Below are 26,363 nucleotides of genomic sequence, written 5' to 3'. Positions count from 1 at the left end.
CCGGCAGCGGCTTTTCAAGGCTCCGCCGGCAGCGCCGCCCCCAGCCCGGCCACCGCCCCCGGCGGTACCGCCCCGCAGCTCCCGCCCCCCCCGCGCTTGTAGCCGGCCCCTTCCCCAACACCCCCTGCCCCGTTCTCGGGCCGCGGGGCGCCCCCATCCCCATCCCTCCGCCCTGGGCGCAGGCACCAGCGGGGCAGGGGACAGCCCGGGCAACCCGGGCACAGCGGCACCCCGCCTGCATCACCCCCGCCGGGCAGTAACGGGGTGCTCCCCCGCACCGGCCCCAACCGCTGCAAGGGGCTCCTGCTTCCTGCACCCTCCCCACACGAAAAGAAGGGAGCGGTTTATTCTTTTCTCCCAGGCTAACTTGTTTCCCACACCCGGACACATCCCTCCCCAGCCAGCCCCAAAACCCCAGCTTTGTGGATCAAGCAACAGCCAGCCCCGAAACCAAAGCAGTCCACGGGGGCCTTAAGGTCTGGACGAGGCCCTTTGATTTTTTGTGGAAGAAAGTGGAAGAAAGTTCCAAACAAGAAGGTGCTCCACCACAGGCTGCCATTAAAGGAGTCTCAAAGCCGTGAACAGCTGCACAGATGCTCCAGCCTCTGCCAATGGTTGCCCTGGCTCCTGTAAAACCACTGCTGCAGCACGCTGCTTTGCAAGCGTGTAAGTGTTCACAAGATGAATAATCCGTTCAAGGGCTGTTTCATTTTCATCTGGGAGATACACACAAAGGAAATGAGATGGAGGCGGCCAGCAGGCCGGTACTCAAAAGGAGCAGTCTCACCGCTGTCTCACAGCCCAGCACCATGGGGTGACGGCACTGCTGCGGGCAGCCCAGGCACCCCTGGTCACCTGCATGCAGGCAACAGAGCTGAACCTCAGCAGTAGTGGGGCTGTGTGCTGCTGCTGCGCTCCCTTCAATACAGCTCTCTGGAGATGCACACAAGTCATGTATTTCCTTTCTTTCCTCTTGTCCTCCCTCTTGCTTTCTCCCTACATCCCTGCCAGGGCCCAGGTACCCAACCTGCTCCGCACTTCTCTGGACATCCTCAGCCCCAGTCCCTCCAGCAACATGACAACCCAGAACAAGGGCACCAGAACAATGCTGCCAGCTCTGCTCTGCCAGAGCAAAGATGTCACTGAGGAAAGTAAACACTTGGCACTGTGGAGACAAGGGTGGGGACCCTGCTGCCCATGGGCACGGAGTTTGTGCAGGGAGCAGAGGCATAGCTCAGGCTCTGCACCCCACAGCAGCCAAAGGACCAGCCACCCCCCACAACAACGTTCTGCCCTATTTAAAGATCCTCCCCTGGCACCCCAGAAATGATCTACCTGGTGGTGATTCCATGCTGCTCTTTGCTGAAGGGTTGCACACACTTCACAGAAGTTAAGGCCATGCTAATTAACCTGTTGAAGCAGTGCCTGCACAAGAGCACAGTGAAAGAAGTGCTGTTGATTATTTGCGTTACTCTAGTGCCTAAGAACCCCTAACATCAAGGGCACTTTTCACCTTCAAAAACTGATTGCCTCTAAAATTTCTACACTTCCCACCACGCCAGTGAGCCCTTTTCATTTTATAAACAAGATTTCTCTTGTACCACTAAAAGCTTTTGGTTTCCAGAGGTTCATGCTACTGTCATCTGCTCTCATTGTCATGGGACCACTTGTCTTTGGCCTCGCTCGCAGTGCCAGCCAGGCTATTCTTACACGTTTCTTTACAAAAGAGCTATCAGACTCAGTGCAGCATGCCCTTAGAAGGCTACTGAACAGAGTCCACTCCAGGCAGATGATTCCCAGGTGCCGAGCTGTGAAAGCAGTAGTATTAACATAACACCGTTCCCAAAACTTAGGAGCTACTCTTTTCCTGGGCAGCTGTAGAGCTCATGCTGCCTCGCCTGCTGCTGAGAGCACCCTGAAAGGGCAGACGGTGATGGTCAGGCACGGAGATGACAGTGCAGAAACCCAGGTAGGGAAGCCTGCAAAGGAATTAATTTCCAGGGGGGTGATGAGCTGTCTCTCCATCAGCATCTACTCTGGTGCAACAGGAGCAGTTCAGCAGGCCGAAGCAGCTGGGGCTCAGATTCCTCACATAGGGGGGCTCAGATTAGGTGTCCCCATGCTAAGCAATCCATGGGATGTATGAACCTCAAAGCTATCCCAAGGAGCCTTTCCTTTCTCAGCTGGAGATTGTATTTGGAAGTGCCACGCTGCACTTTCATCCATCCCATGCAGGTGGCCCACGCCACCATCCCTATGGCCTATCACTATCCCCTTTCCCACAGCAACACCACTCACTCCTGTTCACACGATGACCCAGGGACACCACAACCTGCCTGACCCACCTCCCTGTTCCGAGCCCTGGCAACAATCAACAGCGGGTACTTTGGGGGGAGGGAGTAGGTGACTTACTGCTGTGGCTGCAGCAGGAAGGCTGTCCCGAGAGCCTCTGGAGCTCTTCTCTAAGAAACAGAATACAGTGTTTTCCTGGGAGTCTCTGCTGCTGTGGCGGAGTCAGCTAGAAGTTCTGGGCTTAAGAATGGTAGGACCATGTGAGATAACCAGCAGCAAGCACAAAGCTTTTCCACGTGGAGAAGCACTGGCAAGAACCTTTGCTGTGAGCTGGCATGGCTTCACCACTCTCCTAGGAACTTTCAGGAGCACAAGGCAAGACCGCAGGTATTCCTTAGACTCCCCAATGCCTGCTGATCAACAGCCAAGGAGTTTGGAGTGGGCATGGACAAAAAGGTGACTGAGGGCCCAAGGGCCAGCACCCAAATAGTGGAAACTTAAATCGGCAACCTTAGCCAGAGCTTTGTATTTTTCTGGGTTCCTGAGCTGTATGGGTGGTGATGGGAGTGATGTCCCTACCCCACGCTTCAACAAGGATGGTTATGACAACATAAATCCCAGCAGCTACAAGTTGATTCTTACATAGACCTTCATAGTACGTCCACCAAGGGAGATGCATGGACAGGAAGAGCTCGTAATCTGCGTCTTCCATACCACTGCCCTGTGGATTGCAGGGACAGCTGGTACCTTCTTCCCATGCAAGGAGAAGACTGTGTGCAGCAGAAGGTGCCCCCTGCACTGTGGGAGACACTACCCACACATGCGCGTGCGCACGCACACACACCCCCCAAGTCATGAGGGGCTACCCAGACAATGACGAGCTCAGTTCAACCTTGTCTTTTCACCACACACCTGAACTACAGGAATCCATGGTGCCTTGCAGTCTGCAAGGACAGGGAGCGTCACCTCCTCTGGCAGGTGTACAGGCTGCTCTTGGCACCCTCTGGACCAGCCAGGACACCCCCGCACAGGATCTGTGTCTGGGATGCTAGACGCCCCTTTCATCATGAGGGCCATGAACCTGCCAAGTCCAGGACTGCGCTGAGGACAACTGAGTGAAGGTCAAGACCGTTTTCCCCCATCTGATACATCCAACAGGAAGATTACATAAGCATGAATTGTTAGCATGTCCCCGCGGCAGCTGCTTACCTGCCCCCCACCAGGAATGGGGATGGAGGTGTCCATACATCCCTTGCTCCCCTCAGGCACGCACACTCCACCTGCTCCCTCCTAGGGCCCTCAGCCCACAGCCCCTTTGCATGGGCATGGTTCCTGCTCCCCGGTCCTTTCACTGACCTTCCTGGCCACACACAGTGTTAGCATGAACACTGCCTACACAGCCCTCGGGAAACCTGAGGTCTTGGTGTCACGGATACACTAAAAAAGGACAAAGCCAACAGCTCAGGCGGCTTCCCTGCCTGTCTAAAGACCACATGACATCCTGGCAGGGCACCAGCTGCAAAGGTTCGAGGCAGTAAAACCTGGTAAGGAGACAGCTCGGCCCCCACCTCCTAATTAGGCTCCGCGAAACAGCGACAAAGCACCACACTGAAGTGTAATGGCTTGTGCTAATCCACAGCCACTTCACTCTCCACGCGTTGGATAGGAACCGCCTGTCCACCAGCTCTGGAGTAACGAAGCCTCTGTGCTAGAAGGGGACTGGACGACAGGTTAACATACACCAAACTTCTGCAAAACTGGCTTTTGAACTAGGGATTCCTGAATTCTGCTAGCTCACAGCGTGTCCAATTGTATGGGAAACCTATAGCTTTCCAGATTTCACAACAGCTCTCCACAATTCAAAGTATCACGGAATGAAACAAAGTTCGGCTGTCATGGTATGAAGAGCTTGTAGCTGACGTGCTCATGGCGAGGTTTTGCACGCTAAGCACAGCCTCAGAACAGGACCACAGAGAACTGGTTACAGCTTATGGGTCGAGTGTGCAAAACCCCTTCCAGAGCAAGCCGAAGAGGAGAACTTGCAACCCAACCACCACAAGCAAGCACACTTTCTCCACCCAGAGGGGTGGAGAGGCTGAACTGCCAAAATCACTTCCCTTTCTTCCCACACCTTTGGCAAGTCCCACATGCACTTAAAACTATCCCATCGAGAAGGACACGTTTCAAGTTAGACTCTAGTTTCATGACTGAAGGTGTCCTGACAGGCAGTTATTCAACTTTTCTCAATTCACAGATCTCCCTCTTTCGTCAGGACTGTGCAAAAACAGGGCAGCTGAACACGAGGGAAGCAAACTTCAACAGCAGATACCAGGACCTGTAAATATCCAGGCTGTGCTTCTGCAAACCTGAGACTACCAGGAAAACCACCACTGCACTGACAGCAACTAACAGGTAGTATCTACACACCCAAGACAGGCCAACCAAACCTTAGTTAACTTGTTCTGTTTTCAAACAGTAAAAACCCCCAAAAAAGCTGTTCTCTTCCGGTACAAACAATTTCATTTTCAGTCATTTCTGGGAATCCTGACCAAGGGAAGCATCCTCTCCTTCTCCTCCCAGCCCACACACAGCTTCCAAATACACGAGCATCTACTGTTGGCATAGTGACCTTAAAAACACTGAAACCAAATAAATTGGAAACCGCTGTAATGCACAGTGTCTCTTGAAGCACAGCTCTTAAGTGAGATTATATGCTGTCTAGTCTTACTATTCCAAATTGTTGGAAGCAAGTTCAGAAATTTAGAACTACCCACCACTGAAGGTTAACCATTTCATCATGTTGCTACTGATAATTCACTGCAATACTGAGAAGTACAAACCAAACACAGACCTAAACAACTTACACAAGCGTGCATGAGAAAAAAAATAAATCTAACATACCATCACCACAGCTTGTACCCAAGAAAGCCTCCCACTTAATTCCTTCAGATGCAAACCCTAATGGAAAACAATGCTTGTGAGCCAAACACAGATTTTTAATTTGTTGTGGAAACTGACAAGCCAAAACAGCTGATAAAGGTCTAAGGCTTAGTATGCAAATCTAACTGCTCCCAGAAAATCCCACTTGATCATAAAAACTACACGCATAAGCTGCTACAGTGAACACGTCAACCTCACTTCAGGAGATGGTGGTGCACTCCATGTCCAATCCATGCAGTGTCAAAATATACAATACTAGGTACTGTATCTGTCTGTTAACGGGTAGGCTTTGCTCCATCATCTTCAAGGCATTTCCAAAGTCATTCCAACTATACAGCCTGCTTCATCTTCTGAGACAGGGGCTTGGAGAAACTTCAGACACAGCAACTGCTCACTGGGATTTTGAATCTCTTGTGCCTAAAAAGCCTGCCACCCTTAATACCAGGCCAAGCCAGACAATCAATTCAACATCCTACAACTACATTCCATAAGAATGGAATCACCCACAATTGAATGTTAGGTAAACGCAAACATCCATTAACCCTTTAATTTATAAGTAATCTGTACAGCTTGACTCTTCTGCTTAAGGCACCTCAAAATTAAGGAAAAAAGCAAATCTTATCATCTCTCCATTTCTTACTCCCAAACTTATTAGCTGTCCTGCAATTGACCATTCCATAATTTTCAACAGTCAATACCTACAAAATTGCTCGAGGTCGTTAGCTTCGCTAGTATTTTACTCTCTTTACATGCAAACATTACCTTTATATCACTTACTTGTGGTAGCTAAGCAATGCCTTACATTACACTTACAAAGGTAAAATATGATTTATCCGCAGCTGTAACACAGTTAAGCTTGAGTTTATACATTTTCAAATCTAACCATGCAGGTTACCGTCAGCAGTTTCTTTAGCAAGCTTCACACCATTTCAAACAAGCTCACAAAACCAGCACTGGTTAGTTCAGTAGTCGGCTGAAGACGTTCTTCCATTTAAAAAACACTGAGCAGGTAGCACCGGGTTTTTGTGAAGCATCAATAAATCAATGGGATGGAAGGAATGCATTAGAACATCCAGGTAGGTGTTTAGGTTCAATAGTCAGGCAATAAACATACAAAATGCAAGTGTTCACTTATACCAGCCAATTAAAATAATACAAAAATCAAATTACAAAGGCTGGCAGTTTGGAATTAAGGCCTTTTCTAAGCTACTATTTCATAAGGATGCTTATTGGCCTGGGGATGTTCTAAAACCCCTTCTTTTACAGGTTACAATGGTGTAACACCAAAATCCACTCAGAGCCATTTCAAGGTTGCTTTCAAAAACAGTTTCCACAATTCTTTGTTATTAATCTGAGGCCCCTTAGCCAGAAGTTTGTATGAATGAAGTGTGAAGCCTGTTACCTCATTTCCCACTAAAAAAGATTAAACCTTCAAGTGATACTATACAATTTTTGGTATATGCTCTTAGTTTGCTGGTGAAATATGCCACGATTACCTCATGATAATCACTAAGCATTAGCAAATTTCAGTGTTCCCAGAATTTATGGTCTATAAAAATGACTAAACTGATCAGCAAGAGCTGCAGATGATTTAAATAAACAAGCACCATGCAAGACAAGTTAAATAAACTTCAATGGAAGAAAAGGTTTCTAAAGCATCTGTTCCAAAAAAGTAAAGGAAACAGCCACAATCACATACACTTGTCCAAAACCAGATCTTTAATTTATTTTTTTTAAAATATGTATTATGCCATGAATTCATAGGGAATTGGCTCCAGCAGCTCTGGATCCTTGCCATTCGTTCTCACAAAGTGTGCTTCTCTCGGTGGAGCAGGCTGTAAACAGGAAAAAGAAAGAAAAGAAAACTCATGGCACAAACTCAAAAGCAACGTTACTGAAAATTCATTTTGACAACCATTTAACATACTATTATATAAACATTTACAGCAATTTTACCATTCCTAGTCTCTTTAAAATTTGCTCCAAAGAATAGCAGTAAGAAAATGATCTGCTAGGAAGTGCGCTTGACTTTCATTGCTGAATGAAAAAACGCTACAATTTACCTTCTGCAATTTACTAACCACATTAACATGAAGTAATGTACCCGGAGGTTCCAGAAGGAACAGCCATTATCTCCTCTCCGAAGTCTACTTATTCATTCTTTTCTTAAAGGGTTACAACAGAAACTGTTGCAGCTAAATTCAACTAAACTAAAGACAACACTGATGCTAGAAACCAGCCAGAACTCCTGCTGCAGATCAGCAACAGGACAGGAAGCATCTGTCCCTCCGTCACAGCCAAGGCAACAATTTCCATCCAGGAACATTGCAGTTCTCTGTTCAGGCACCAAACATATCTGACAGCTCCGATGCAGACACACGGCATGCTGCCGCTCTACTCAAAGAGTAACCTCCCTCAAAACGATTGCGAATCAAAGTGAGGGTGGCAGCAGCAGACACTTCCAACACAATCTGCCACAGACCTGGATTTTTCAGAATGCTGTAAGCAGCTTAATTCAAGTGTGGTGGGGATTTGGTTTTGTTTTGCTTTTCAAAACCAGACAGAAAGAGCTCCGTTTACAGCATAATACCGTTGCTTTGGAAGAAAACAACATCTTACTCAAATGGTTTTAGTTCTAGCTGTTTTTTATTTGGTGAGCTGAATCAACGTGTCAACTACCATAAAAATATTACCTGACGTTTCAGTTGAACCCAAATGCCTTTTTCTTTTGCTTCCTTTTTCTTCTTTTCATTCTCTTTCACACGCTGCAGAAAGCTGTCTCTGCTCTTGGAATGTTTAATATGCTCAATACGCACATTAATTCTCTTGGCAAGAATCTTGCCCCTAGGAAAGGGAATCAGTTTTTAATCTACTGCACTTGGAAAAAAGGCTACTTCCAAGCTAGTTTTACAGCCCTTACATGAGTTAACTCCATAAGCGCAATTACAGTTAATTTTTCTTTAACAGGCAATCACTCAAAATACACTGCTGCAGATACAAATCAGATATAACTTGCATAACTGAAAGCTTATTAATATATAACAACGTGCTGACAATTTTGGGTTAAGATTATGGGAAATACATATTTTTACCCTTATAGCATACAAACAAATAATTTTATTTCCACTGTACTCCAGTCCAGCTCCTGGGGAAAAAATCCCACACTTGTCCTCTTCTGACTAAACTGTACAAAATCCAGTTGAATACAGCTACAAATATAAATTAGTATTTAGAAAGGATTTCTGTACCAATGTGAAAGTTGTCTGAAAATCTCCATTAGCTAACATCACTTAAAGTATTCCTCAGAAAAATAAAAACTGTTTCCTTTGACAGGATCCAAGTCAAATAAGCATCATTTGCTTGGGTTATAAAAAGGATATACACTTTACCCACCTTGAATGACCAATCAAGACAATAACTGTCTAACTGGCAAAGTGAAAGGAGGGTGCAATTACAGATCAACTTTCCCAAAGTTTCAATACAAGGAATTTTATTACTTACTTAACCTGCTTGTTAACAATAATGCCCACAGCGTGCTGAGTAACATTATATACCCTTCCAGTCTTGCCATGGTAACACTTGTGGGGCATACCTTTTTGAACAGTGCCCATACCCTGTTAAGAGGTAAAACAAGAATAAAGTGTAAACTTTAACTTGGGGGGGAAAAAAAAGCAACATCAAGGACTTTTCTTTCAGAAGTTATTTAAAGTATACATCTCCAATTATTTGAGACTGATTTAAAAATACTCCTATTTCACTAGTACATTAGAATTTATAACCATGCATTTTGTATCTGAAGCCTACCAAATTTTGCTATGACAACTCTGGTCGCTTTCAGTGTCGGTGAAATGACGGATCACTTTGCTTTCAGCAAGCAATCACGGGAGACAATCATCATTAAGCTCCAGTGCATCAAGAAGCGTTAATTTTGAACAGTGCAGTTCTCTAAGAGTCAATCAACAAACAAGCATATTACAGACCATCTTCTGTGTGATTGTTAAGAGAATGCTGCATTTGAAATGGAACTGAAGGATTCAACAAAGTAGGAATCCTTGATGAAAGGCTTTCAGATACACTACAAATTAATTTTGAAAGTACAGTTGATCTTAATGCTCCACTTTTCCCCCCTATATTTATAAATATGATGTATTCTTACATTTATTTCTTGGTTTCTAGTTTTAATGTGACTTTGCCATCACCATCCCTGTACATACTTAAGTACAGTCCTACAATGATACAGACGTAACTATTAGCTACACCATCATGAACTATGGCTCTTCTGAACAGCAGGTGCAAGTCACGCAAAACAGAACACCTATTAAAATGACAGCCAGGGTTCCTATGGAAGTAGTGCTAGTAAGCATTACACAGCAACTTGAGTATTAGACATGGCATCTTTCACTCACTTTTTCAGCTGAACACAGAGTAACGAAGCACAGCCAATTTTTATATATGTATGTATGTATATATAAAACCCCACACAGAACAGCATGTGATGCTGAAGTATTACTATTGGTTCAGTAGCACAGTCATTCCAGTATTGCTTCAGAAGTGAGCAGCAGATACTTGTGTTGACACACATGACCCAAGTAACAAAAAAAAAAAAAAAAAAAAAAAACTACCTCAAGAAACTGGAGACTGAAAAGGATTACACCGCTTTAGCTTTTAATTATATGGCATTGTAGAAAGTACCTTGATATCAACTATATCACCCTTCTTGTAGATGCGCATATAGGTAGCCAGGGGGACAACTCCTGTTAAAAAATAGAAATTTGGATACTTATGAAGCCCACAATTTCACACACACAGAAAATGGGGTGGGGGACACAGTTCATGCATTTGATCCAAGTTTTCTTAAAAACCTCAAATTTAAATTCCATTGCAAAGGCATAAACTTGAGAAATCAAACCCATCTTTTTTTTAAAAAAAGCAACTAATTCTTCACAAACTCCCAATTTTTTAAAAAAATAATCCAACCAAGTCCGGAAAAATTAGTTTTAATCTCATTCCTAAACTATTCACTACTTCATTGTGGATACAGCTGTTATCACTGCTCATTGCTAAGAGGCAAAAAACTGTACATTTACTTAAGTGTAACTGTGGAAATATTTTGTTCACCTTCAAATTAGTTTTCAAACACTGATGAAATTAGCATTGTTACTACTGTCAAGCAATCACAATACCAATGCACAAGCTCTAAGAGCTGAGAGTTTACTTGCACATCATTCTACAGTTTTTAGCCCAAGTTGTCAGAATCCTTTAGACAGAAGCCATCGTTTTACAAATGCTACTTAGGGACTGTTGACATCCAACATGTCAGTAACTTCACACCATGTTCTTACTACAAGGTATACTCACCATGCTTGCGAAATGGCCTTGAGAACATATAACGTGTCCCCCTCCTCTTTCCTTTTGTGTTCGTCATTTTGGCTGATTACTGCAAAAATGAATGCAAATTATTCAGAACTACTAGTTCATTCACTAAAAGTTTGACTGATGACACTTTCAGATGTTTCAGAAAAATCAAGTCTTGAAGCCTAGTCACAATGACACCTCTCTGAAATTGTAGGGTCAATTCAAGCAACATTATTAGCTTGGACACTCATAGAAAACAGTATTTATATAGTAAGATAACAGGTTAACTCAGGTTAGAATGGATGCTAGCAAGTCACCTAGCTCAAGCTCCTGCTGAAAACAAGGCCTACTATGAGATAAACCCAGGTTGCACAGGGCTTTATCCAGTCAGGCCTTGAAATCCTTCAAGGATGGAGAGAGATTACTGCACAGCCTCCCTGCGCAGCTGGTATGGAGGCCTGGCTGTTATCATGAAGAAAAAATTTTCCCTTATATGCTGCCAGAGATTCGCATTTTGACTTAAGCCAGCTGTCTCACACTCCAGCCACGTGCCCCTGCCAAGCAGGAGGATCCATCGTCTGGATCATGGCACTGTTAGGTGCCCACCAAAGACACCTCTGCTCCGGGTCGTCTAAGTCCAGTTCCCTCAACCTCTTCTCAGCAGGCACTCAGAAGGCAAGAGCTTCAGTACCAGAATTATCAGCCACTGTTACATCCGATACCAGGCGCACACGCCCCGCGGCCCGACAGGGACGCCTGCCACCAGGCACGGCGGCGAAGCCCCAGCCCCGCCGCAGCCGGCGGTCCCCACGCCAGGGCGCCGCCTCAGCCGCGCTGCCAGGGCCGGACCGGGCCGCTCCCCAGCCCCGACATCCCGCCAGCGGCCGCAGGGCTCACCGGGCCCGCAGACAAGTACCACCGACTCGGCGGAGCTCCCCTCCTCCGCAGCTGCACCCGCCGCTTGCCTCGGCGGTCCCCTCGCTCGCTCCCTCCCTCCTTCCCTCAGCATCCGGCCGCCCGCCGTGGCCTCCAGGCCGCGGCCTCCAGGCCGCGGCCTCCTCGCTCCCCCAACCTCCCGCCCCAGCTAGGCCATGCCACCCCCAGACGGAGCTTCAGGACCCCCGCCGCCAGCCCGGCCTGCCCGCCACCACCCGGAGTCAGGGAGGCACCTGAGGCCGGCGAGCAGGGCCCGGCACACCTCGCCGTGGGTACCTACAAAATGGCGCCTGGGCAGAAAAAGAAAGAGGCGGCGCCGCGGCCGCGCTTAACAGCGGGGCCTTCGTGCGGCTGCCCGCGCCGTGCCTGAGAGAAAGTCCCGGGGAGGCGCCTGCCTGCCTGCCTGCCTGCCTGAGGCAAATCTGCTGAAGGAAGCCCTGGTGCGGGCGATCCTGATAAGCAACCACGAACTAACCCGCCCTTTCGCTAAATCAGGGATGAATGCCGGTGTTTCCATGGCTGTACCGTGAGGGAGGTCTGACAGCGGGGGCGGCGGGGAAGCGCGAGAACGAGGCAGGTGTCTGCTCGGGATCCTGAGGGGCGAGTTCTGTGGTGGAGTGGCGGGTCCGCCGTCCCTAGGAAATTGTGTTTGCACTTATATATAAACGGCCCAGAAGTTTTTGTATGACATTAAAGAAGCACACTGACATTTACATTTGCAGTGTTGTGAGCTTTCCACTACACTGTGACAGTCACTGCTGCCTGGCTGGAGATCCACGTAGCCCTGGGCAGAAAAGCGTGGTGGGAGAAGCAAATCAACAGCAGAAGTAAAGAGGCTGCTCAGGTTTGAGGTTTCTTATTACTCTAATGCCGTAATTTCCAATTTGTGTGGCAGATGTTTCCACAAAGATAAGTATGGATTCTCAACGCAGAGCCTTTATACAGCCACAGGTTGCATCAGCAGTGCGGTGCCTGAAAATGAGGTGGACCGGTGAGCAGCTTCCAGAGCTGACAGTGTGACTCATCGTGGTTGTGCATCGTCAGTATTTGAGCAGATAGGAATCATCACGGGAAGCTGATGGCAGGCAGGAGTGAGTCAAAAGAGGGCCTCCTTCCCCTGAGCTCAGCAGGCAGGGACAGTTCAACACTTGCCTCAGCGAGAAGTTGCCCTACTGCTGGAATTTTTGTTTTGAATGAAGAGAAGCACTTACTTAATTTAGGGGAGGGATGATTAGTTAAAGTGGCATATAAAAACATATTTGATCCTCAGATTAACTTCACAGTTACTCTAATGTAGTCTTGCAAAACTTAAGCTCTATCATCCTTTTAAAGCTAGCTTAATATTTATGGATCACAAGGATGGATATGGAGGATTAAATACACTATCAGGTTCTGCCTGTAAAGCTAGCTGGTAGGGCATGTTATAACAGAAGAGGCCCTGTCTCCACACACAAAATCTCTTGGAGTAAAATGTTATACTTAAAAAAAGTGTATTTCAGCCCTGCACTATTAAAAATCTAGAATTTACAGCATCTGATGCTTATGCAAAGAAAATTTCTATCACTTAATATGCATTCAGCCTACCATGAAACTTTTCCAAGTGTGAAGATAAGAGCCTGAACAGCTCTTAGGTGGGGAAGCATGCTGAAAACAGATTTCAGGGAGGATATCAAGAAAAGTAAAGACAGGAAGCCAAATCCTAAAATGCCTTATTGAATAAAGGAAGATGGGCGTTTTCAGTGAGGTGAATGCCTTACTTTTGCCAGTGATTTACATAGACAGCAAATCTCCACATCAGTCAGGATGGAATGGGGAAGAAGCTCCACGTGTTGAAACTCATGTCTGCGTATACAGCATGTAAGTGTAATTCATAAGGGAGCAGTAACTGTGAACTTAATTGAACTCTGCTTTATTTGGGGCCCAGTAAGACATTCAGGATTTGCTACATTTTTCCCCTGAATAAACTGCACAATAGGTTTATTCAAAATTTTCAGTATGTGTTTATTCATAGCATTTACCTCGATTAGCATGTTTCTTCTTGAGATCCACATTTGAAAGAAACAGTCATGTTTCACAGTTTGTCTCCATTGAATCATTCACTGGGCATGCTGTCTGGGTCTGATCCAGAAGTCCGTCAGTCCATCCTATCTACCAACATTTGATACATGGTTTCCCAAAACTGTGGCCTACTGACCACTTAAAGACTGCAGAGCCTTTGTATGTTGCTCATAAAAAGATTTCTTAATAATGGCTGTCTCGAGCAGATAAAGGCGCACAAGTTGTGAAGTGACTTCTGGTCTGGAAACTGGAGCTAGCAATCCAGCAGATACTGGGGAGAACTGCAGCTCTACATTCCAGACTGCAGATAGCTCCCCTTACTGCCCTGCTTCATCCCCTCTGAAAGCTAGCCTAAACTGCTCTTGCTTGATCAAACTGCAGTTGTAGGATACAGATTCCAATTTCTCCCAAGCTGTAGAGCAGACACATCTGTTTCTGCTTCAGAAACACCACATCCTCAAGACTGGGGTGAATGCCAGTGGCAGTGCTCAGTTTAATGTGAAGATCTAAAACCCTGTGAAGGTCCCAGGCTGGTGCTCCACCCATTGATATACTCTAGAAGTCTTGCTACACCATGGTAGACCATGTTTCGCTGCTACTCTTGCTGGCTTGGAGGTAGAGCAAGACAGGGAAAGCAGCTTCAATGGGAGCCAATTCAAAAGTTGCTGGGGAAAGGAGCTTGAAAGAGAGGGCTCATCAGAAGAGTGAGCACTAGAAAAACATCACTTTGCTTTTCAGATGGAAAGTAGCATGCCAAATCCCCCCCCACATTTCCAGTACTCAAGCTCCCACAGTCAGAATTCTGGTATCTTTTCTGGGAGAACTCCATTTTGTTTCTGACCCTTCTCTGCAGCATCTGTCTGGACAACAGCTCTCTAAATAAATGTGCTATGACAATTCTGCACATGGGCTTGTCAGCAGTCCTTCACTGAAATTTTAATGCACAGTGGGATCTGGCTCGCTCCTATGCTCAGAGGACCAAGTGATACACACAGATCCCAAGTGTGACATTCCATTTGTGTTAGGTTATTCAGCAGGGGTGTGGAAGGAATTCAAATTAATAAGAGCTTGTAAAGGGCTTTGAGGTGAAAAATGAAAAATGTTCCTTTTCAGTAGGGTGTAGGTCTCCTGTGTCTCACATAATGCATTCATTACATGAAAAAAAAAAAAAAAGCCTGATTAGGACTAGAGCAAAATTTTAACAAATAACTGAGAATAGAGGTTAAATAAAGAGGATTGAATGCAGTTCTTCTTGTGATAAAACTGCAAAAGCAAGAGTCTAAACTGAAAATCAGGATTGTGAAGTGAATTGGTTAACCCGTCCATAGAAGTGCAGCATCTACGCTGTGCTTTTGATCAAAAAGTTACTGACCAAAGGTATTATGTGTCACCTCTTAAGCTGATCCTGTTGTTCCATTGTTCACTCCTTCCAAAAGGATCGTGCTATGTGGCATCTCAGAGTCATGCTCTGAGACATGCACACGTCCCCTTTCACGCTCTCTTTAGCTTCCTGATGATCCTAGCTCTAGTAGTCAGTTATTTCTGGTAGTCTGTTCAACTCCTCATCCACAAAATCCATTTTGTAAATATAAGCCTGAGCCTAGGTTCATGGGAGTTAAAATGAGTAAAATTTGTGTCTAAGCAACCAATCACCTTCCAAAAATGACTGTGCAGACAAACTCCTTAAATGGGCACACAGAAGTGCCAGTACAGGTGGCTGTACTGAGCTGCATTGCCAGTGAGGTGTTTCATGGAGAGAGGAATGGAAAACAATGACCGCTTGCCTTTGAGAGAAATGAAAAGGCAAAAACTGTATAGACCAAAAACTGATGGGGCCCAGCATGTCACACACGTGAAACGTCGTTACACTAAGGTTACTTATACACTAACTGCTAATTCAAAATGTTACTTCATGCAGGTAGGCTGATACTGAAGCCAAAAAAAATGGCCTTTCTTTCATCATTATCTTGACTGCCGCGTAAAATCTGAAATACTGAACAACTTCTGTAATTCAACTGCTTATTTGAATGACATGGCATTCTACTTGTATATGTCTGCAGTGAATACTGCATTACTGACCATACAGAAATCATCAGGAACATTCCAAGGAAGCTGTTGTGTAACTATGACCAGCTTCTCATGGGTACCAAATAACATAATCCATTTGTCGAACTTCATTTCAAAAGCAATTAATGTTCCTTTCCTCCCTTACTAATGGAGTAGCTTCTCAGGAAACTGGTTTCATTAATACAGTGTTTTCTCAAACTTCTTGTAAATGTTACTACTTTTTTGAGGTCACTTGTCTCTGTAACATTGTTTGAGTCCAAACCATCTAGCCAGCAACAAGCAGCTCCTCATATTGTCAGCATCAGCTGACAATGTATATTTAGTTGTTTTGCTTAAAGGTGATTAGCCACTTGTTGGCTGACAGCGCTGGTAATTACAGATATTTTTTCCCCCTTTATCATGGAGGAACTGAGAGGCTGCCAGCAGTAAATCTGCATAATGTGGGGATTTTCTTCTGATACCGTATTGAATAAAAGTATAGAATTAATATTAAAATACATTTTTTAAAAATCTGATCTTTCACAATTCCCCTTAAGCGCTTTGCAAGCCCTCTTGGGAGCTATTAACTACAGCTTAAGCAATAACTGGCTTAATGATTAGGAACATACTGCTATTTTATCTTCATTTATTTATGTCTGATCTTATTTGTATTTCTAGCTAGAATAACAGCAATGTTTGCCCTTTTTCTGTAATTATTTACACAGAAGAATATCCCCTTTACACCTTCATTTTACTAAGCTAAATAATCCAGGCTCTGGCAGCCTCCAGAAACATAGCAGGCTCTGGGCATTTGCTCCCATTCCCAAACATCTCTCTTGAGTATCAGGGATCAGATTTGTACACAATAGTCCCAGTTAGCTTACTTACTGTGCACCGATTATTTCTGAGATCCTTCCTGTTATTACTGAAGATGATCACAATTCATGAAACATGAACCTCCTGGGGCTGAATGTTTTGGGTTTTTTTTCTGTCTGTGAATGTTTCAGTGCTTGTCCTTAACCTGCTAGCCAGGAACTAGGAGACAACTCGGGCAATAGCAGGCCTCTCAGTGATTTCAGTGGCACAAAGTTGGTTCTCATATATTGACGATTTTGCTCAGGCAGAACTTTCAGTGTGTTCAAAGAATTTTTGTCTATAAGGAATAAACAGGACAGAATTGACCTTTAATCACTTTAAAATAGATTGGCCAAAACAAAACAAATACACTCTAGGAAAAACTGCAGACCGGCAAGGGCCAGACTTAGTTGACCTTTTCCTTATCTGATTTCTAGCATGTGACTATTTTATGCACTATAAAGTGTAATTTTAACAGAAGCTCAACCTATGCCAATTGGTTTTTCAAGACAGGCTTAGCTTTGGAAGGCAAAGAGATTTAACTTTAAGTAGATCTGAATATAAGCTTTGCTGCTGAAATATAATACCTGATGTAAAAATATCATATATGAGCAGTTTATTGTAGCGGCACACTGAGTTTGAACTGATGACATCTTACTGAAACTATATTACAAAACATTTTTGGGGTGCTAATTCACAGGTGAATTTGCAGATGATACGTAATTTTTGGGAGTGGCCAAAGCACTGGAGGGCAGGGCTGCTCTTGAGAGGGACTGAGCCAGGCTGGAGAAATGGGCTGACAGAAGCCTTGACATTCAGGACAGTCCTGCATTTGGGTTGGAATAACTCCATGCAACAGGACAGGCCGAGAGCTGACTGTATGGGAAGAGGCTTTGCTGAAAAGAATGTGAGGGTCCTGGTGGACAACAGCAATATGCCCTTGCTGCAAAGTCAACTACATCCAGGACTGTATTAGCAAGAGGTTAGCCAGCAGGGCAAAGGATTCTTCCTCTCCCTTTGGCACTTACGAGACCATATCTGGAGTATGCCAAAACACATGGACATACTGGAGCAAGCCCAGTGGAGGGCCACCAAGATGGTCATGGGGCTGAAGTACAGGGACACAGGAGAAGAAGCTGAAAGAGCTGGGCTTCCTCAACTGGCAGAGGTGAAGAAAACCTAGTACCTCTCTTCCGCTGTCTCATGGGAGGGTGTAGAGAAGATGGAGACAGACACCTCTCAGTGGTGCACAGTAGAAGGAGGCAATGGATAGAGGTTAGAACATGGGAAATTTGTGACTCAGGGTAATGAAAACATTTTTAATGTAAAGTTGGTCAAAAACTCAACCAGGATGCTCAGAGAGATGATGGAATTTATATCCTTGGAGCTATTTAAAACTCAACACAGCCCTGAGCAACCTGAATTAGCTGGACCTGCTTTGAGCAAGGGACTGGACTAAAGACCTCCATAGGTGCCAGGGATTGTTTTGAGTCTGTGATGATTCCAACTTCTTAACACCAGGTGCTGTAGTTTAAAAGGCAGCATGCCTGATGGATGCAACAGCATGAAGTACAAGTGGGGGTGGAATCATTCTCTATTCTATAAATACTCTATGGCATTGAATTAGCATATTGGTGTCTGAGGTAGCCATTTGCATTTCTCATTAATTGTTCTAATCAGAGCCATTAACATGACTATTTTTAATTGCTTATGAAATGGCAAAGAATCTTACTGGAAAGAAAGGGCTATATAAAGTATTGCTGGTATTATTTCGAGTAAAATGTTTTCTACTTAGTATTAGCTGAATTCCAGTAAGCACAAATTTAAATTTATCTTCACACTGTGCCAAATTGAATTTGGTTTTCTGTATGAATACATAAAGACAAAGTAGAATGTTTATGATTTTAATAGTGCTACAAAATGCACTCTTTAATAATGCATGAAGTAACCAGAGTTATTGCAGACTTAAATATTGAGCAAATTGTAACAATCTTTCAGTAAACATTATTGTCTTACTCTAGTTCTACATATCTTCTGGATGCCAGAAGAAAATCTTATCCTGCCTTCATAGCCTCTTCTTGAAAGAAAAGGAAGGAAGAATCACATAGGGAAACTACAGGAGTAAAAAGCACGGTTCTCTGCTTTAAAGCACTTCACATGTGATTGTAACTCCAATTATATATTCTTTCCAGGGTGCTTTAGCAGAGTTTGAACTTGTGGTTAGAAAATGTCAGCCTTTGCACAGTGATTTACTTTTTGCATGCCAGCCTCCTTTCCAAAATGGGAAATGGTCAGTAGCTTCTCCAGTCTTACACATACCAGTATCTTAAATGACAAACCTGGGACAGACTCCATAATGTCGCATGGTACAGATGCTTTAAAATAGTTGTATCTTTTTAAAACTACATCTGCTTTTATTTTCACCCTGTTTTGAACATTTTCAGTCCTGCCATCACATTTTCCAGTCTTCTGGCTTACTGAGCCATAAACTTATTATGATAAAGCAAAACGTGAGTTTCTCAAATAATCCTCATTACCTGAACCCAGGAACTGTGGCTGCAAGGGAACTATCAAATATCACAAGGTTTGCGATAAAATAATGAGAGTTAGCTACGCTCTGACAAGTCCTGTCAATGAGACAACAACAGCTGCTCTGAGCAGACATTCCAGCCAGAAAAGAACAAATTAGTGGTCAGTCAAGGAGAGGTGAAATGGAGAATTAACAAAGGATAAATTTGACAAAGCTATGACCAACCAAGGATAAACTAGACCAACTTTTCCATATGTGTAATAGGAATAACAGCACATATTTATGGAGCAGCGTTATTGTTAAGGATCAGTTCATTAATATTTGTGAAATGCTGTGGAGCCCTTCATGGAATATGCAAAATAGTACTGTGAGCTAATTAGCACATGTGCTGCTCTAAGGCAGCTGCAGCTTATCCAAGGGAGAGAGGCAGTGCAGGTGAAGGGGCAAAACCAGGAAAAACAGACAGGGCAAATGGCAAGAAGTGCTGCAGGGGTAGAAGAGGAAATGAAATCGCAGGGGAAATCAAAGGAGGAAATGAGGCCGTACAGGACAAAAAGGTGGTGCTTGTGTCACTGCAGTATAAAGTCACAGGGCACAAATCTATATGAGATTGAGCTTTATTAGTTCTGATACTCGTGCAATAACCTGTGCTTGTTCATTTGTTTTGGATTTTTGTGGTTTTTTCCTTTTTTTTTTTAAGAAAAAACTAAGTATAACCAGAGAAAAACAGCTATAACCAGATGTGAGTATTTAACTGGCCATCTGCAAGTACAGAGGGGAACTGTGGGTTTTCCAGGGTATAAATCTTCCAAAAAGAGAAATCAAAATCATTCTACTTCTGTACTGCTGACAAAGAGAGCATTGTTTGAGTACTGATTGCAACACGGACTTGAACAATAGCTTTAGATCAGCAGAAGCACAAAATATTGCTGTGACATACATTTCAATTAAAACAAAAACAATTAACCACCCATTAGTGTCATGAAAAACACAGGCTATTAACAGTAAATGCTCTTTAGCAATTTTATTATCTCCACATAGCTGTTTCCAGCATTTTTTCTACTTCTTATTGATAATATTTTTCCACTGCATAGGTATCTGCATGCTGGTTTAAATATTCCTCCTCAGCTTCCTTTGTTTCTTGGTACTGTAAAGAACTGATTTGTGGGGGAGACTGTAATGATACAAAGACTCTTCACCTGGAAGCTGCCTCTTGTCATATTGTGTAGCACTGTTGTTATGACATGACAGCTAATCTTATTTTGGAGAACTGCTGCGCAGACCACAAAAAACACTATCTTGCTGACTGCAGCGGGAAGCTTTGCTTGGTATTCTGGTACAGAACACAGAGACTGAAGAAGTGATCATGCATTTCTCACCTCTGCTAATGGATTTTCCAGGTCAGTGTTAGAGCACTGTCACTGACTCCTGAGGTTTTCACACTAAGGAGAAAGTGGAATTACTGAGACAATGGTTTCCCTAGTGCTTGTGTCAAGGATCAAAGCCTTTAATTTTTTTAAGAAATATCTCTATTCTTTAAAGTATTTCATTACAATATTAGAAACCTTATCTCTATATATACTTGAGGCCCTATTTCTCCAAAAGATTCTGTTCAGAACAATGTCAAAAAGCACAGTATTGGGTTTGTGCCTTGTTCATATCCTTTCATATCGAGATCACTGGGACCCAAACTCTACACATTTCTCTTGTAGAATACAATGATTCTTTTTCTAAGAACTGTAACTTCGTTTTCAGTTAGAATTCCACCTGCTTTTAGGAGTCTAAAGACTCAAACAGTGGTAACAGTTTAGAAATCTACTGTTATTTTCGACACAACTAAATTTTTGTATTTTGCAATCTTAATAGACATCTCTCTTAACTGATGTATATTTTAAGTACTGTTGCTAGACATTTGTATTCAGTTTAGTAGCATAGATTTTTCTAATTTTCTCTTTTAACTTTTCAGGTGCTGGTAAACCTTTGTGTAATAACAGGTTAACTGTTTGCCAGCCAGATATATATGGCAAGACACCTAGTATCAGCTGAGCTGTGAAAATGATAGTATCAAAATATCCCCATGTGTGAACTCTACAAGAAACAAATATTACCCTCTGCTTAAAAAAGCCCCCACAAACCAAGAACACCCCCCACCCCCCTTAGTGAGGAAAGCTTTGGTCTTCCAAAATAACTAAATTAAAGGAAAAATCATGAGGAAATTTTACCCTGCCAGAGAACTCTCACCTAATTTATTCTGTTTACAGATTTGGTCTAATAATGATTACTTCTCATACCTCTTTGTGAGATTATAATAATATGAGATAAAATATTCTGAGATTTACTGATGAAAAGTGCTACAGAATAAAATAGTATTTATCTATCGTACAATTATAGTATCATAATTTTTATAGTTTTTATAGCTTTCTGTGATAATTCATTAATGTCTTGCTTATGATTACAACTAAGACTGAATTTATTCTTTTGAACCTATGAATAAAACATATCACTTCTTTAACTACTTGCTCAGATCCTCCCATATCCAGTTAGTCTAACATCACCCCCGTCATGGCTCCAAGAGATCATGTACAACTGTTAAAATATATTTGTATTTTCTGAAAATGTATGATGTACATAATTTACAAATATCAGTCTACTGATATAAATGTTTAACTATCTGTCAGTCAGTACTTGATGGTATGATATAACATGACTTTCCAAATAGATTTCCTGTTTGTCTCTTCTGTTCCCCAGACGGATCCAATTTCACTCACATAATGTGTTAAGATTCTAGTCCTGTATAATTTGATGCAGCTTCAGCTTTTCTTGGAATTATGAAATACAGGTTGGGGAAAATTTCTTTTACGTCTTACTCTCTATTACCTCATAGCACAAATCCTGCAACACCCATTGCCCACAAAGCCAGGTGCATTTCCATAGCAAGTGTGGTTAATCTATCATGAGAAAGGCAGATGATCTTCACTGGGCTATATGTCAGTAACAATACAGACTGCGAATTCAGATGGGTTTTCTTGCAAGGACCAAAACCGCCTGCTGTTATGTCTGGATCCAAATTTAATAGTTTCCAGAACAACTAAAGAGGTATATATAGACAAAAAGCAACCTGTTCTGATCTCAGATCTGACTCTGCTATGAGCAGAAGGTTGGATGAGAGACCTCCAGAGGTCCTGTCCAACCTGGATTATCCTATGGTCCCATTATGCTATGATCTTGCAGTCATACCATACACTAGTTCAACAACAGATAGGATATGTCTGCATTCAGATACTGAAACAATAGTCTGACCAGCTGGTGGTTTGACTGGTTAGGGGAGAGGTAAACAGATTCATGGGACCAATTCTGTTGTCAAGCAACATTAAAACCCTGATGTGCCGCAGACTCAGCAAAACCGTCTGTAGTCACAGGTAGATGATACAGACACAAACATACCTGTACCCTGCCTACTCTTCAGTTTCTAAAGACAACCTCCCCACACACCCTAAAGTAAGCTGGGTGCCTGCCAAACCACAAGATTATGAAACAAGGAGAGGCAAAGGATGAGCAGCAGCAGTTTACACTTGTTATATTTTCTCTGTTCCTCTGTGTCTGTTGGTGCCTCTGTACGTTTGGAGTACAAGTTCTCCAGAAGATAGAATGTGGTTTGCTCTTCAAGTTGTATGTAGTGACTAAAGAGGCGAAGTGCCCTGGCCTCTGACTTGGTGTTATGGTAATCCAAATACCATGTAACAATAACTGCGTGCTCTGAGAGACTTTCAGGGCAGGGAATTAATTCTCTCTGTTCAATGAATGTATTTCTGTGAGAGAAGTATCCTTTAACTGAAGCTCTTAGAAGATACTGGATGGGCCACTTCTATTGGCAGCATATTCCAACAATTAATGCCTTCCACTGTTACAAAATATGCATAATTTCTAATTCAAATTTGTTTGATTTCAGTTTATGAGTATTTTTCTCATTACACCTCTTACTGTGCAAGGTTAAAGATCACTGTAAGTACCTTCCAGTCTTCTTTTTGATAAACCAGATTATGCCCTTCGAGTCTCTCCACGCAAATAACCTTCTCCAGCCTCAAATAATTCCCCAGCGTTCCTTTGACAAGGACACCAGAGGCTAGCACAGCATTACTGTAAAAATCTCCCCAATGCCACATGTAGAAAGAAAATAATGTCTCTTCCTACTTGCCACATCCCTGGTTATATAGTCAAGGATTCCATTATTTGCTTACACAATAGAATTAGACTGGAAATTAATTTTTGCTGTCCAGGACACTGTTAACTCTTAATTTCTTTTCAGTCACTGCTTTCTACAACACAACCCCCCATCTCTGCAGATGCGACCTGCTCACTGTATTTGTAACTCTACTAATGCCTGTATTAAAACACACTGTAGCTGAATGGGATGAATTTACCAAATAATACAAGTCTTATGACAACCCCAGCCTGAAGCTAATTCCTCATTTAGCCACTCTTTCTCTCTTTATAGCACATAAGTTTTGCTTTTTCATTGCTGAAAATACCAATACATCTGTTTGTTTTTTCTCTATATTAGGATCCTTTACCCTCTCCTGCCAGCTTTCCTGAGCAACTTCACCCTTCAGAGCTGCCATTCAGTGGTTCCCACCTACAGGTTTCCTGAATAAACTGGCCTGTTCCCCTAAAGCCCCGGTCTGTAGCCTGCTGCTCTCCTTCCTCAGCCCCCACAGGATCACAAACTCCACTCCTCAGTCGCTACAGGCCAGGTTTTGGTAACCAAGCCATTGATTACTATATCCCCCAGTTCTTCCTTGTTAGTGAAAAACAGATCCAGCTGCGAATCACCCCAGTTGGCCCAGCCAGTATCAAGAAGTTATCCTTGATACCTTCCAGAAATCTCCTTGACTGCTTGCATTCTGATGTGCTGTGCTTGTAGCAGACATCAGGCAGGCTGAAATTCCCCCAAAACTCAGGGTCTGTGATCAAGAGACTTCCTTGTTCCTAGTAAAAATTCTCAGCAGCAGGTTGGCTGGCCAGTTGGCAAAGACACTCTTGTTGCACCTTGTCAGGTGAATCTTGTCTCTCCCCAGAGAGATACAAGATATGACTAGTATCTTTTCTTAGACAGGGCTAGTTACCATACTGATCTATAAGTATGCATTACAGTCATGCTGTAAGTGTTTTCAGAGCTCCGTCTCCTCAAATGTACACAAACACACACACAATCCTGTTCTACCCACCCTGTTTTTCCTTAGCTGGTCAAATACCTGGCATACTTAATTTGTAAATAATTCCAATTACAATCACCCCAAGGGGCTTCATGATGGCAATTCTCTTACTCATTTCCTCATAATGTACCTCATTTTAATGGTCAATAGTATAGAAAGTGTTTCTGTATTTCCCCTCATTCTATGCAGCATGAGCTCAGTTTGCTCATGACACAGCACCTCAGTTTACATGGCAGATCAGTCCCTCTATATGTTATGAATTTAGCATCTTCCCAGCTGCTCTGCTTAGTCTCCACCATGGTTAGCTCACATCTGTCAGATACAGGCCAGCATAGCCATACACTCCCCACACCTTTTGAAATGTGGTCCAATACTCCGCAGTATCTATTTTTCCTTTGGAACTACAGACTGAAAGAGCACTTCACACCAAGTTTCCTTTGCCTTCTTTCTCTAATTTATGGGCAGGAAGAAAGTTCCAAGGCAATCTCTGTCTTTCCATTTGAGTGCTTTTCAAGATTCCTGCAGTTTTCTATGGCTTGTACAGTTCCACTTGATGCCACATTAATTGGTTACAAACCGAATTGTCTCCCAGATAACCTTATAAGCTTCTGCAATAGTGCAAATGCTTTCTGGTTTTGCTTTGGGGAGACAGGATGCTGTCATATTTTCCTCACATTGTTTTTTGAAGACTTTGTCCACTCTGGATTACACAGGAGTATCTCTGTGGCATGTCTGATTAATCCTGTAAGGAATTGCATTGCAGATGTATCTTGCAGCGGTTGTATTTCAGTAGATTAACTGCTGGATATCTGAAGGTTTGACACTTCTAGCCAGCCAAATACCCATTCCTGCTTTTTTGTGCACAAATGGCCAATCCACTTCTTTTGTTTCTATTCTTTCTCATTCCCCCGATGCCGTCCTCCCCCATGGTTTCTGTGGCAACATTTTCTGAATGTAGATATCCAAGAGGCATTCATTTTCTCCAATACTATACTTCTGAAATATACACTTTAAGACCACAGAGATTACATTAAAAAATTGCTTGAGGATTTTTCAGGTTGCAATAGGGATCAGTTATAAGACTTTCTAAAGTCATGCTCTTTATGTTTCAGCTGAAGGCAAATTTACTATGTCTATTAATTTAGTTGCTAAAGGATGTTTACTTCTTAAGATCATAGAAAGTATCATCATTTAGTGTTATAGATATTAAAGTATCTTTTTTACAGTGAAAGGATGCATTTATGGTCAAGACTTTATGTGCATTGACATTATTCTTAATGCATCTTGATGTGCTAGCTGTTTCCCATATACGAAGAAAAGACAAGGTGGGACATAAGTTAGCTTTATGCTTGTTAAAGTTTTTTTTTGCTTGTTTAAAAATTTTTATTTTTTTAAACAAGCATAAAAACAATAAAACCCTGAGTGCCGCAGACTCGGCAAAACCATCTGTAGTCAGAGGTAGATGATACAGACACAAACATACCTGTACCCTGCCTACTCTTCAATTTCTAAAGACAACCTCTTTGGTTTTATGCTTGTTTAAAAAAAGGTACCAGGACCCTGAGCGAGTCCTCCAGATTTCTGATACAGATGAACAAGCACATCTGGATGATTCACCTAATTCCCAAGCAAACACCTCAAGTAGTTGATACCAACAGCTACTCTACAGATCAGCTTTATTTTCCAAGACGCCTAAGGCTGGGGCATGCAAATCCCAGGCGCACAGAAACCGAGGAGTTGGTCACCCAGTGACAAAGCAAGAAAAAGAGGAATTCACAGGCGGCAGCCTCTCCACGCGCCCCTCTTCCCAGGAGGGACCCCGAGGAACAGCTTTGGCACAACGGCCGCTCCGCTGTGAGCGGTCACACTGACGCTAGGCTGGCATTACAGCGATGCAGTTGATAGGAGGTTAAAGCTTTCTTGGTTGCGTTCTGTAACTTGCTTTTACTGTTTAGCTGTGAGCCAGGCCTGCTCACCCTCCGCACGGCTCCAGGCCGCGAGGGCGCGCCTCCCCTGGGAGCGGCTCGGCACTTGCACTAAAGAAACAGCCACCACCCCCCCGCGCCCCGCCCGTCGGATTTCGGCTCTAGGGCCACGCAGAGAAGATAAAAAAAAAAACAAAAAAAAAAAAAAAAACC

General features: G+C 43.3%; 1 protein-coding gene across 2 annotated transcripts; it reads right to left on the bottom strand.

Annotated features, from left to right (window-relative positions):
- Positions 1 to 6,928: 6,928 nt before the first annotated feature.
- RPL21 (ribosomal protein L21) lies at positions 6,929 to 11,894 on the bottom strand. Of its 2 annotated transcripts, none has more exons than XM_080376462.1 (6): positions 11,757 to 11,894; positions 10,591 to 10,669; positions 9,925 to 9,986; positions 8,734 to 8,846; positions 7,926 to 8,076; positions 6,929 to 7,067 (listed from the first exon to the last, which is right to left on the bottom strand). In XM_080376462.1, exons 2-6 carry the CDS (start codon positions 10,655 to 10,657, stop codon positions 6,978 to 6,980), a joined length of 483 nt encoding a protein of 160 aa, XP_080232588.1. In that variant the 5' UTR covers positions 10,658 to 10,669; positions 11,757 to 11,894; the 3' UTR covers positions 6,929 to 6,977. The 2 variants fall into 2 exon arrangements, with proteins under 2 accessions (XP_080232588.1, XP_080232589.1); XM_080376463.1 differs by having other exon boundaries at positions 11,804 to 11,850.
- Between the last annotated feature and the right edge of the window lie 14,469 nt (positions 11,895 to 26,363).

Source organism: Falco punctatus (genome assembly GCF_963210335.1).
Source record: "Falco punctatus genome assembly, chromosome: 2".
Taxonomy (NCBI): domain Eukaryota; kingdom Metazoa; phylum Chordata; class Aves; order Falconiformes; family Falconidae; genus Falco; species Falco punctatus.
The sequence above is the reverse complement of the archived record's forward strand: the minus strand, read 5'-3'. Positions and strand labels throughout refer to the sequence as shown.